The sequence below is a fragment of the Oryctolagus cuniculus genome, chromosome 17, assembly GCF_051225735.1.
Source record: "Oryctolagus cuniculus isolate XC-2025 breed Fujian yellow rabbit chromosome 17, ASM5122573v1, whole genome shotgun sequence".
NCBI classification, from domain to species: Eukaryota; Metazoa; Chordata; class Mammalia; order Lagomorpha; family Leporidae; genus Oryctolagus; species Oryctolagus cuniculus.
The window spans coordinates 17,649,361-17,662,569 of record NC_142883.1 but is presented as its reverse complement, the minus strand read 5'-3'; the positions used below and the strand labels follow the sequence as shown (position 1 = coordinate 17,662,569).

At 66.9% G+C, this 13,209-nt stretch overlaps 1 protein-coding gene across 1 annotated transcript in view; it reads left to right on the top strand.

Moving 5' to 3' along the window:
- The window catches only part of WNT3 (Wnt family member 3), a 35,374-nt gene that overhangs the window by 21,583 nt on the left and 582 nt on the right, over positions 1-13,209 (top strand). Inside the window, exons 2-4 of the mRNA XM_051825040.3 lie at positions 7,301-7,542; positions 9,916-10,181; positions 10,725-11,212. Coding sequence (XP_051681000.1) covers positions 7,301-7,542; positions 9,916-10,181; positions 10,725-11,204 — 988 coding nt within the window. The 3' untranslated portion in view covers positions 11,205-11,212. The remainder of the gene's footprint in view (positions 1-7,300; positions 7,543-9,915; positions 10,182-10,724; positions 11,213-13,209) is intronic.

The window sequence follows — 13,209 nt, the reverse complement described above, 5'->3', positions numbered from 1 at the left end:
TTGATGACCCGATCCTGTAATAGAGTAGCTAGCACAGTGGCCGTCAGCGAGCCGCATCCCGGGGCGCTCCTGTGCCCCGCCCAGCTGCCGCCAGCCAGTGAGACTGGCCAGAGACCCTCCCCTGGCGGAAGCATTCACTCCCCGGGCCTTTACTGAACGCCCGCCCAGCACCCAGTCATAGCATCCCAGAGACCCTTCTGGAATGTTCTGTGTCTAAGGACTGGACCCTTTTGGAGGGAGCCCAAGCAGGTCTTTGAGCCTCAGTGGGCCCCACGTGAGCCACACGGAGCAGGGCACCCCTCTTGCATGTCTGTAGGCGGAGGCTGGGATCGGCTCCACCCACCAGGCGTAAGGCCGCCGCAGCGCCCCTGTGAGGGCTGAGCTGCTTGGTGCAGCCGAGAAAACCCCTGGGCTGTTGGCGCACGGGCTCGGCTGGGGTCCCCTCCTGTCACCTGTGAACACTTGTCAGCCTGTGTTCTCGGTGCCTCTCTGGTCCCTTTGGGGGCTCTGAGGAGTGAGGGTCCCTCCTGGGCCTGCCCTCCCAGCGCTCTCTGGGCACTCAGCTGGGCCCGGGGGGTTCCCCGTGCCTGATGAGCCAGAGTGAGTCTTTGGAGTGGCTGCCTGGCCCACGGGAGACACCCACAGCGGTGGGTGCTTGGTGCCCGCTGGGCGTGCCCAGTCCTGAGCAGGCCAGGCAGGGCCAGCACAAGCCCCTTTCTCCTTCCCTCCCACCTTCCGCAGCCCCCAGGCCTTGGCGCCCCCCCACTCCCCACCCTCCTCCCACCCTGCCCCGTGCCCCCGCCTCAAGGCTGAAGGAGACAGTGCCTCTCCCCACCTCCTCCCTGCTCCATTCTGATCAGCTCCGCTTTCCTGTGAAATGGGGGGGTGGGGTGTGCACCCTTCATGTTCACAACACAACAAAAAACAGGTTTCAGCGTTTTACAGGTTTCAACATTTTTCAGGCCGCCTTGTCACATCTTATCAGATCAGCCGCAGCCGCAGGCCAGGCGCTCGGGAGCTGCTTGGGAGTGCAGAAGCTGGAACATTCCAGCAGCCGATGCTCGGCCCCGCCCTCCCCACCCCACCCTCCCTCTCCTCGTCTCCCCAGAGAAGCTCCCACGGGGCTCCCTGGGGTGGAGGCAGGGCCTGGCCTCTTCCCCTCCGAGGGGGGTGGGTGGGCAGGCGGACAGCCGGCCGGGGCGCCCTGGGCGTTCAGCTCCTGCCCACACCTCCGCTTCCTCTCGGCTGCTGGGGACGGTGGCGCTTCTGGGCGTCGGAGGCTGCTGGCAGCTGTGCCTCCCCTCTAGAAGAGACCCGCGCCGCGCCGTCGGGGAGCGGGGTGGTCGGCCTCACCCTCAGAATCTGGGAGCTGTCCCTGAGCCCTGTCCGAGGGCTTAAGGAGCGGGAAGAGGGTCAGCGCCCCGCCGGCCCGGCTTCACACTGTGTTGTTCTTCGTGGCTGTGGGTTTTTGTGCGGGTACTGCCTGGTTCACAGACCCCCACCTGCTCTCCTGCCCTACTCACGGGTGTGTTGGCGACCCTGGTTCAGAGTGACAGGTCTCCGAAGGCTGACGCAAGTCCAAAGGTCCAATTTGAACCCAGCGAACCCGAGGGGGCGGTCCCTGGGTTGAAGGGAGCCCCTGCCACTCTTTAGTGGGTGGGGAAGGATAGGGCTGGGGGGGGGGCTGTCTGTGTGGAGGCCATGGGGTGCCCACTGAAGGTCTGGGTGCATCCAGAGCTCCTCCCCCCCGGTGGGGAGGCCAAGGGGGCTGGGCAGAGTGCAGCATCAGTGTCCATGAATCCTGGCTGCGCACCTGCCTCACAACCTCGTTTGGAGCACTGGAGACGGAGGCAGGCCCCGGGCCCCACCAACCTGCCTCCCGGGGTGCTGGCCCTGCTGAAGGTTCTGTGTTGCTGAGGCCTTCCCGCCCCCTCTTGGCCCTCGCTGCCCCATGTGAGGCTTCTGGCAGGCACAGCCCCTCCTGGGCACCACAGGAGGGATGGAGCCTTAAACATCGTCCACCGCTAGTCTGGCCCAGCTTCCGCTGGGCTCCAGCTCCGTCCCTGCGCGCTGTCGGGACCCGCAGGCCTGCAGGACACCCTGGACTTTGTGCTTGCGCTGCAGTCTCGTCCATACCAGCCCCGCCTTCCTGGCCACCCTGGCCCACAACCCTGATTATGCTCCCCCACCTCTTGCTTCCCGTGTGGCACACAGCCTGTTCCTGGCTTTCTCTCAGCTCCGAAGGCCACTGCCCTGGGCGGGCCACACAGCCCGTCCTCTGCCTGCAGCTCTCACCTGGCACCAGTGGCAGTGGAGCCTCTGAGAACCCCTCATGTCAGTTGTCACCAGCTTCCACCTGCTGGCCCAGGGTTCCCTCCCCAGGGCCCACCCCTCGGCCCATATGGCCTGTAACTGACAGGTCAGGAAGCCAAGCCTAGCTCACGGGGCTCCCACCAGGTGGCCGTCTGCTACCTGGGGCCTGGGGCCGTTCCCTGTCCTGGGCAGCTGAGCAGCCAGAGGTGCCGTCTCATGCGGCTCTGGCCCCCCTCCCCCCGTGCCTGGTACTCTGGGGCTCGGCTGCATTCGCAGCCATCATGTGTTGAGTGAACCAGCAGGGAACAGGTTTGTTCTACAAGGGGGACTTGCACCTGCTCTCCTGGGACAGGCCCTCCTCTACCTCCTCCACTCCGGTGGCCCTCACCAGGCCACGTGGGGAGCCCTGGGGCCTCCGTGGGGTCAGTGGCTCCTGCGCTTGCCCTTCGTTGAGTCCAGCATCCCCTCCTTGCATACGCAGTAGACACAGGGGCGCAGACGCCCGTCATGCCTCTGCGGAGAACGAGCCGGTGACTGGTGGCTAGGCCCTGGGACAGCCCCACTGCGTGGTGAAGGGCATCACCAGCCCCTCCCCCTGGCCTGCCTGGAGCTCGGGAAGGGTGTGGACCGAGGGAGGGCCAGTGGACAGGGGAGGAAACATGGCCACTTGTGACCCTTGCCTTTGGTCCCTCCTCGCGCATTGTCACAAGCTCCCAGAGGGAGTGGCCACAGTCCAGGGCCCATGGCCTCCCACCCCAGGAGCCCTGACTGTCTCATCACTTGCAGGGCCTGGCCCCTTCCCTGCCCCCTTGGGCACGTGCACCCTTGGACTTGGGCTCCCCTCCTGACGCCCACCAGCCCCGACCGGCCTCTGGATCTAAAGGGAAGTATAGTCGTCTCGAGTCCCAAGGCCACTGCTTGCCTCTTACTTCTGGCTCCTTTCTCAAGCCTTCCTTCCCTTTCTGGAAGTTTCCATCTTGTCCCACGCCAGGGTGGAGCCCCTGGACCCTGGAGCAGGTTGGGCCTCTGTCCAGTACTGCCCAGGAGCCAGCAGGTGGAGCACCTAGCCCTGGGCTGCGGTGGGGTTTACAGAAAGCTAGTGGTAGCTGCTGTAGAGAGAGAGACACGGTGACCACAGGAGGGGGCTTCCACCCACCGTGAGGGAAGGCCTCACCCTGGGCTGCGGGCCTCGGGCCACCTTCCACGGCCCCACCCACAGGGGGACCACCTGGCCCCTCCCCTCCCCCGCGCTGTGCCCAGCTCCAGAGAAGCTTCTGAGAATGCGTTTGTCACCCGCGGTCAGGAGGGCGTGGGGGAGCGGATGGGGCTGGTGGCCGTCAGGGCCCTGGGCTCCTCTGCCCCCTTGCTGCCAGCTTTGCAGGGGGATGGCAGCATCCGGGGTGAGCGGCTTGGCAGGACGCCCGCATGGTGCCTCCTGCATGTCCGGTGAGTGACCGAGTGACTGCGCATCAGGCCAAGCCCAGGTTTCTTCGGTGACAGGTTTCACCTCTTCCTCGTGTTCATGGCACGGGGCCACCCGCAGCCCCTGGCCACAGAAGGCACAGCTGGGTGGCAGGAGGGGTCATGAGCTGTGTGAAAGGTGAAAGGCTGGCCTATTTCACCCAGAGAGGTCAATGTCAAAGTCCCCAGCTGGCACCTGCTGCCCAGCTGCCCGTGTCTGTCCTCAGCCCAGCTGGGCGGTGGGTGGCGGGGTGGAGGATGAGCTGTCCTCACGGGGAGGCGGGAAGGGCCAGGCCAGGCCAGGAGCTGGGTATTTATAGCCCCCGGCCCAGCTGGGAAGGCCTGGCAGGCTCCCCTGCCTGCCCCCTCACCAGCTGCCCGTGGCGGGCAGGACTCCCTCCAGGAGCAAGGCCAGCATCTCGGGTCCTAAACGGAGCGGCTGCCTCCGCGGAACCGAGGAGCCTTGTCCTGTGTGTGGGAGCGGCCTCCGGATGCTGGGTGTGGGGCGTGGCAAGGCTTCGGCCTGGAGCAGTCGGGTCTCTCTTCCTTCCTGTGAGACTGTGTGCCTGGCCCTTTGGAGACCGAGTGTGCTGCCAGGGCGGGGCGGGGGGTGGCCATGAGAGGGGCGTACGGCCCGATCCTGGGGGGCTCCCGCCAGCACGGCCAGGTGGCACTGGGCTGCAGCAGCAGAGCACTTGCGACAGGAGGTTCAGACGTGTTCCAGGGCGGAACGGAGAGGGAGGCAGGGTCCCTTCTGTCCAGCCCATGGGAATCTTTAGAATGGGGTGAGCCAGGCATCGGGCTGTGACTGCCTGGGCTCTGGCAGTGGGGAGGCACCAAGGCCCCAGGGCTCGGCCTGCGCAGGGGTGTGGAGGTGTGACTCCGTGACCCCACCGGGCTGCGGGTCATCAGCAGCCAAGGCCGCTGGTCCCGTGTTGCACAGGGAGGAGGAGCGGGGGCCCCTGTGCCGCCTCCCACAGTCTGGCAGGGACTTGCATCACAGGGCGGGCGGTGCTGGGCTCAGTGACTGGGTCTGTGGCCCGGGGACTTCAGGCCCGAGTGATGTGGGGGCAGGAGGGCGGCCGTCCTGCAGGAACCAGCTCGTCGGCCCCAACACCGCCCTGGAGCCGCACCCCTACCCCAGAGGCCCTTGGCAAGTCATGGGCTGGAGCCTGTGGACCGCGCACGCTGCAGGTGTCCCGGCCGCGGCCTTGCCCTCCTGGTTAGGGTGAGCTGCCAGGGCTTGGCCTTGGCTGTGACCCTCGGTGGAGGGGGAGGGGCTCTGAGAGCAGGCCAGGGATGCGAGGACTGGGTCGGTGCCAAGGCAGGGCCCCGAGTGCTGGGGCCGTAAGCGCAGCTGCCATGCTGAGCGCCATTGCTTGAGAGCTTCCTGTGTGCCAGGCCAGATTCTGTCGTTGACTTCTGCCATTGTGTCTATTATACAGATGAAGAAACCGAGGCACGGAGCAGCTAAGGTCAGCAGCCTGGAACCGGCAGGGCCGTGTGTGACACGGGGCCCTCGCGGGCTCCTGGGGGCATGCCTGCTTAGACGGGGGTGGCAGGCAGGGAGCAGGGTGGGTGGTGCCACACCCTCCCTCAGTGTCCCTCTCTCTCGGGACTGCTCTCGGGACTGCAAGGCTGTAGGGGCAGCTGCCAGGGCGGGGCTGGGCGTGCTTGGTCAAGGGCGTAGGGTGACGTAGCCTGAGCTGGGCCGTAGGCTCAACTCTGATGCTTCCTAGCCTAGCACCCGGCCTCAGGCTCCTCATCTGTGAAATGGGACGACAGACATGAGCGCGGTGTCCCTCCCTCAGACTTGCTGGGAGGATTATGTAGGCAACAGACACAGCAGCCTGCGTGCAGCCAGTGCTTGGTGGGCACACGGCTGGTGATAGGCATCTTACCATCACTCTAACCTGCTTACAGCCAGAACTGGGCAGGGCGACTTGCAGGCCTGCTCTGAGCGCCAGGTGCTCCCCACCCTCTCCCACTCAGGCATGGGCTTAGGATTGAGGCCCAGGTGCAGGCCCTGTGCAGAAGGCCGTGAGGTTCAGTGGTCTGCACCAGTGGCTCAGGAGTCAGACGCCCGGGCTCCTCCTCGGTAGCCTGCCGCCTGGGCTGATTGCTCAGCTAAGCCAGTGTAAAACAGCTGCTGCTGCTGGCCCTACTGTGCGCCAGGGTTGCTATAAGGCCGAATGCAGGCAATGCAAGGGGGGACCCCAGGGTGCGCCCGCACAGGGGAGCTCAGCGGTGACCCGTTAGCGGGGCTGAGGCAGGACTAGCACCCGCTGCTCTTCCGCTCTCTTGAAGATCTAGAAATGTCTCGAACGGTGCCGGCTCCCAGATCTGGTTCCTCCAGCCCCAGATGGACAGAGGAGCGCGATGGCTGAGGCCAGAGGGAGCTCACGGGGACGGCCTAAGGCTGGGGCAAGGATCCAGCGTGGAGGAGGGGCACACGCATGCTCTGGTGGCTGCAGACTGGCGCCCGGAGCCTCGGGCAGGCTCCTCCACTGGCTAAGCCACGGTTGCCTCGCCTGGGCCGGGCAGTAACGCGTTGACCAAGTTCCCAGTGCGCAGTGAGAGCCGGCCAGCAGCACACGCTCGGCTCCTCCCCGTGTCCGGCCTGGACAGCTGGGGTCCGCTCCTGGACTTCTGCCCACCATTCTGTGTTGGGGACTTGCCTTCGGCCAGGGCCAAAGCAAAGCCTTGGTCAGTGCTGGTCACCATGGGGCTGGTCACAGTCGGTCTCGAGGTCTCTGAGACCCACAGCCACCTTCGCAGCTTCTGCTGTTTCTGGGCTGCAGTTCAGTGCCTTGGTTTCCCAGTAGCTGAAGCTCCACCCCCCATCCCCCACCCCCACCCCTGCCACCTGGCCCGCAAGACCTTTCTTTCCACTGCCTCTGGGAGACCTGAGAGGTGGGCTGCGCACTGATGCATTGATTACAGAGGGGCAGGGCAATGGGGTGAGGACCACAGTCTCCAACCCCCTGGTGCTGGGTAGGGGCCGTGAGATGTGAGCTCTCCTCCCTCCCAACCCTGAGCTAAATGTGGCTTACGAGAAGCCAAGCTCTAGTCCCCGGTGAGAAGGGGAGGTAGCATTCTAGAAACTTCTGGGGTGCTCCAAAGATGGCTGTGGAGCTCTGGTGTGTAAACACGGGCACACGTGTGTGCAAGTGCCCTGCTGGGGCCGAACACGTCTGCTTTTTCTGAGCTGGGGCTGGGGTCAAACCAGCCTCCGTTGCCTTCTTCCCTTTGGGTTGGGGTCCTTCCCACCAGTCACTGAAGTCATCCTGGGTCCCCGAGGGGACTGTGCCCTCTGACCCCAGGGGTGCTGGGCCCAGAGCCTGCCAGGGGCTCCATGGCGCCCTCAGTCCCAGGTGCTCTGCGCGTCAGAGGCCGGCTGCGCTCCTGGGCGTGAAACATCGCACACGCAGGCGCTCGGCTGCTCCGCAGGGGCTCACGGGGAAGGAGCGGCGCTGGCGTGGGCTGTGTGCCGTGCCCGCTGTGCCACTGCTCCTGTCTCCCGCAGGTCCCTGGCCCTGGGCCAGCAGTACACATCTCTGGGCTCCCAGCCCCTGCTCTGCGGCTCCATCCCAGGCCTGGTCCCCAAGCAGCTGCGCTTCTGCCGCAACTACATCGAGATCATGCCCAGCGTGGCCGAGGGCGTGAAGCTGGGCATCCAGGAGTGCCAGCACCAGTTCCGGGGCCGCCGCTGGAACTGCACCACCATAGACGACAGCCTGGCCATCTTCGGGCCCGTCCTGGACAAAGGTAGGGCCTCTGTGCGCTTGGCGGGAGGCCGGGAGGGCCATCGGGACCCGTTCCTTCCACCCCGCTGACCTCCATGGAAAGTGGACAGACCCAGGCTGTCACGTGGCCGCCACACCTTGGAGGGGGAGGGGGGGCTGGGCCTTGAGATGCTCCAGGATCCCCAGACCTGAGCAGGCACCCAGGAGGCCACAGCCTTCCTTCCTGCCCTGCGGCCCAGGCTTTGATGTGGACTTTTGTGACATCCCCCCTCCCCCCCCCCCAATGCTATGCAGATACAGCGTTGGGGAGGGGGTAGGGCACTGCCCGCCCAGAGGCACCCCCCATCGAGAGAGACCCCAGGAGCTGAGGAAGCTGCCTGGCAAGGCTCCCAGGTCCCCCTGAGAGGACCCGCGTCCTCCATGCTGGGGACGCCCGCCAGGCGCCTCGAAGCCTGGAGTTTAACTCTGCCACCAGTGGCTGGAGCCACACCAGCTGACTGCGAACATGGCGGGCCCACCTGGGGCAACTCTGCCAGGGCTTGCCGCGTCCAGGATTCAGTGACCCTGGCTGGGCTGCCGGCCCCCAGGGCTTTGCCCACGGATCCGGAGCCCGGCCCCGCCACCTTTCAGGCGGGAGGGACGCGGGGCCCGAGGGCGTGGTGCAGGGGGCGGTGGAGGACAGAGGTGACCCCGCCCTTTTGAGAGGACACCCCCTCCCCCCCACTTTACCTGAGCCTCAGGTGCCCAGAGTCTGTCGGCCCTACAGGCAAAACGCTAGCTATTGTCCTAGGTTAGGAGGGAAATTTGCAAGTCAATGCGTGAGGGCCGCACGCTTCCACGACCCACGCTAATTATTCCTTGTTTACACGAAAGCTTTGGAATCGAAGCAGGGGCTGGCGGCGGCGGTTTGCACTTCAAACCGGATCGCGCCGCCGCCGCCGTCTCACCGCCTTCCGGCGCAGCACCTCGGGCCAGGTAGCCCGAACCCCACGGCCTGGCATCCCGCGGGTGGGTGTCCGCACAGACCCTCGTCCCTCGATTGCAAGGGGGCAGGTGTGGCGGAGGCCGCGGCCATGCGCGCCCCGGCGCCCACGGCTTCGGGCGCTGCCGCCTCCCGCTCGGGGGCCCGCGTGGCGGGAGCCGGCCTGGGCCGGGTCCCCGGGGCGGGGAGGAGGGCGCGGGGGTCGGCGGCCGGAAGGGGCGAGCGGCGGCGGAGGGCCGGGGCGCGGCCTGGAGGCTTGAAAGGGTCCGGGCGCGGCCCCCCGCCGCGGGCCCGGCCCCGCGCCCCCGCGGCCGCCGCGCCATTCACACGCCCTCTGCCACCGGGCGCGGCGCGGGGGCGGGGGGCGCCGCCTCCCTGGGGACGGCGCGGCCCGGCGCCGGGGCCGGGGGCGCGGCCCGGCCGCGGGAGCCGCCCGTTGCTACGCGGTGGCGGCCGGCGCGGCGGCCCGGGCGGCGGCCGCATTATGCGGGTAATGCGGTGTGACACCGCGCGAACAAAGGCGGATTGAGCGGCGCAGCGGGCCCCGCCGGACGGGGACCGGCACAGCGGGGCTGTCAGCGCCGCTCCCAGGCTAATCCCCGCCCCGCCCCCGCCGCCCCCGCCGCCCCGGCGCTGGGAACCGCGCGCGGCCCGCGCCGGGCGCCGCCGCCGCCGCAAGAGGCCGCGGGCCGGCCGGAAGCGCGGGGCGCCCGCCCTGGGAGCGCTCCCTGGGCTCGGGCGGCGGGGTGCCCCGGGCGGTGGGGGCGGACCCCGCCTCGCACTCCCGGCCGTCCGTGGGTGCCCGCGGGACGGGGTCCTCTTGTGCTCGGTCCTCGAAGGGGTCCTGGGCTCGGGCGAGCCACCGCCCGGCTCGGAGACAGGCGGGCGGGCATCCCGCATCGTCAGAGTCCGCATCTGTGAAACGGGCCAGTGACGCCCGGCCCTGCGCAGACGGGTCCGACCCGGCCCGCCGGCGGTGGTCACCACGCCCCGGGATCGCTCCTGGCCCTTGGTGGACCGTGCCCGACCCTTACGCAAGGGCTTGGCTCTGTCCTGCCGTGGGCAGGGGATGGGGAGTGGCGCCACAGAGAGGGGGACAGGGACGGGGCGGGGAGCCGCAGGTTCCCGGGGCTGCTTCCCCGCAGATCCCAGCTCCCACAGGAATAGGAGGGCCGTGGCCCGCCGACCCCAGGTGGGCGCGGGGGTTGAAGCCAGCCCGGCCGCCGGCCAGCGCTGTCCTCCTTCCCGCCCATCCATCACAGGCTCTGCCTGGCCCTGGGACTCTGCTCATCCAGAAAGTGGGGATCTTGGGCCCCTGGGTTCCTACTCTGCCCTTGGGGCTGGTGAGCCCGAGGCGGGGCTGATGCCTCCCAAGCCCCGTGCTCAGCGCCGCCTCCCGCGCTCTCCCCGCAGCCACCCGGGAGTCGGCCTTCGTGCACGCCATCGCCTCGGCCGGCGTGGCCTTCGCCGTCACGCGCTCCTGCGCCGAGGGCACCTCCACCATCTGTGGCTGCGACTCTCATCACAAGGGGCCGCCCGGCGAAGGCTGGAAGTGGGGCGGCTGCAGCGAAGACGCCGACTTCGGGGTGCTGGTGTCCCGCGAGTTCGCTGACGCCCGCGAGAACCGGCCGGATGCCCGCTCGGCCATGAACAAGCACAACAACGAGGCGGGCCGCACGGTGAGCCGCCGCCGCCCTTGCCCAACCCTGGCGGAGCTCCCGCCCCACCCCTGCCCAGCCCTGCCCCCTCCAGGGGTTCCCTTTGCCCTTGGCCGGGCTTGGCTCCCGCCTACTCCGCGGTCAACTCCACGGTCACCTCTTCCGTCCACCCTCCTTCCTCCTCGGACTCTTCTGGTCTTGGCTGGGGTCCAGAGTGCTGGACCTGTGGCCACGCGGAGGGCAGGTGCTGCTGCCCACCCTGTGCCCTCTGCTGGCTGTGGAGCGCTGTGAAGTCCTGGGGACCCGGGTGTTGAATTCAGCCTCCGCCCCTTGCTATGGTGTTGTGGCCTCAGGCCAGTCACTCATGCTCCCAGCCTCAGTTTCCCCATCTGCTCATGGGGACAACAATCCCTAGTTTCCTAACACCTCCAGAAGTGGCTGGCTGTGATGTTCACCAATGCCTGGGGTGCCATGGGGGGCAGGGGTGGGCGTGGCAGAGTGGAAGATCTAGATGTTCTCCCAGGTGGGGTCAGTGTAGGGGCCAACGGCTCTTCTGTTCCCCAGACCATCCTGGACCACATGCACCTCAAGTGCAAGTGCCACGGGCTGTCGGGCAGCTGCGAGGTGAAGACCTGCTGGTGGGCCCAGCCCGACTTCCGTGCCATCGGCGACTTCCTCAAGGACAAGTACGACAGCGCCTCGGAGATGGTGGTGGAGAAGCACCGGGAGTCCCGGGGCTGGGTGGAGACCCTGCGCGCCAAGTACGCGCTCTTCAAGCCGCCCACCGAGAGGGACCTGGTCTACTATGAGAACTCCCCCAACTTCTGCGAGCCCAACCCAGAGACGGGCTCCTTTGGCACCAGGGACCGGACTTGCAACATCACCTCCCACGGCATTGACGGCTGCGACCTGCTGTGCTGTGGCCGCGGCCACAACACGAGGACGGAGAAGAGGAAGGAGAAGTGCCACTGCGTCTTCCACTGGTGCTGCTACGTCAGCTGCCAGGAGTGCATCCGCATCTACGACGTGCACACCTGCAAGTAGGGAGCCAGGTAGGGCGCGGGCTGGCGAGGCGCGAGGCGAGACGCCGGCGCGGGGCGTGGCTTTGCGGGCTGCTGGCGCGGGGCGTGGCTTCGCCTTTGGCCTCTTCTCGGCCCATTCCCTTTTTAAGCCCTACAAGCCACCCAGGGGGAGCCAGGATGTTTTAGGCGACAGTGGGAGTGGTCGGTGGGCGGGCACTCTGTGGATTGCACCGAGCGCGTGGTAATGACCTCGTGTGTGCACGTGAGCCGCAAGTCTTCACGATTCTTAGACGAGTGGCCAAATTGCAAGCCGTATGCCATCTGGCTGGACCACTGATCATCTGTAGAGCCAGAGGAGGGGCCTCCAGGGGTTGCGAGCTGGAGGACCTGGCGTCTGGCCCCAACCTGGTCCCCAGTTTCCTGTCATTTGGCTTCTCCTGGCCACAGCTTTCTCGCTGTAAAATGAGAGGGTTAAAGTATCTGACAGTAGGTCGGACGTCTGCTTCCCCTGGGGCAGAGTCACTTTGCCTCCACCTTGAACTTGCAGGCAGGTTTGTGTAAGCCGAGCCCTCCCCACCCGGGGCCGGGAAGCGGCGGCTGAGCCCACAGCCCGACACCTCTGAAGCCTGGGTGGAGCCGGGTGCTCTCACCGCGTTTATGGATGGCGATGGGGGTTTGGGTTCACAGTGGCTGTGATGAGTAAGCAGGGATCAAAGGCTGCTGGATGGTGCCCCAAGCCTCCCAGAGGTGGCCGTGTGGGAGGCACCATCCGTGGGTCCACCCTGGCGGAGCCCCTCAGCAGGAGCCTGGGCTACAGAAGCTGGAGCCCACCCTAGCCTGGCTTCTGCCAGTGCTCAGCCACGCGGCCTGGATAGGATAACCTGTCCTCAATGTCTTCCTCTCCAGGGGCGCCGTGCAGAGCCCATGAAAGACTACTGGCGGCAGCACGTGGCTCACGGAGAAGCACATGCCGGCTGGGGCAGCATTAGGGGCGGGTGGCCTGGCACCAGCCAGAGCCCCCTACTCAGTGCCACAGCTCCACACAGGGGGTCTCAGTGCCCATCTGTGCTGTGGGGGAGGGTGAAGGGGGCGGAAGGTGACATGGAGGTCATTTCAGTGGCTGTAGGGACCTGGGTGTGTCTGAGACCCCGTGGGGCAGTTGGGATCTGCCAAGCAGGGGAGGAGGTGCTGGGTCGGCCCTCAGTGTCCAGAAAACCTCCCCGCCACCCGCGAACCAGTGCCAACCCTCAGGACCCACACTCTCCAAGCCCCTCTTCCACAGACAGCTGGGGCTTGCTATTCTTACTGAACAGCTCTAGGAAGTGGCTCCAAGAGGCCTTGTCAGGGCCGCTCACAGCACCCAGGCCCCTCCTGCCTGGGAGCCCCTGTCACTGGGACAGTGGGACAGCCCTCCCCCCCAGCTGCCATCCAGTGCATCCTGGCCAGTGCGCCAGCCTCTTGGAGCCCTGGTTTCCTCATCCGGGAGCTGGGGCTGAGCCGTGGCCCCCACAGGACAGTCCTGTGGACAGCCCCCGGCCATGGCGAGGGCAGAGTGCGCCCCGGCCTCCCTGGGTGGGACACACACCTTCCCCCTTCCTTGCACTGTGGTCCAGCCCCTCTGGCCAACCCGAGCGCCAGATCGAGTCCGTGCTGGGCTGAGAAGGTTCTAGCAGGAGTCAGGTGGCCTGGCTCTGTCGCTCCTGCTGTGGAACCTTGGGCGTGTCCCTTAGCCCCGCTGTGACCTTGAGAAAGGGCCTGGGGTGGGCGGCAGCTCGCAGGGCACCGGGGCTTGGTTGCCTGTGAAATTGCTTCGGGCCCCCAGCCCTTTGTCGGGGAGAACTCTACAAGTGAATAAAATGTACACACTGGTGCTCCCTTGGGAAGGGCTCATTCATGATTAATTAAGTGGACTTTCTCCTGTTTGGACAGCGGCAGTACAAACGCCACAGCGCACGCCTGGCACCGGCCCAGCCCAGGAGTTGACTCAAGATGGGGCCTGGGCCACGGGCCTGGCGTGCGTTCTCTGC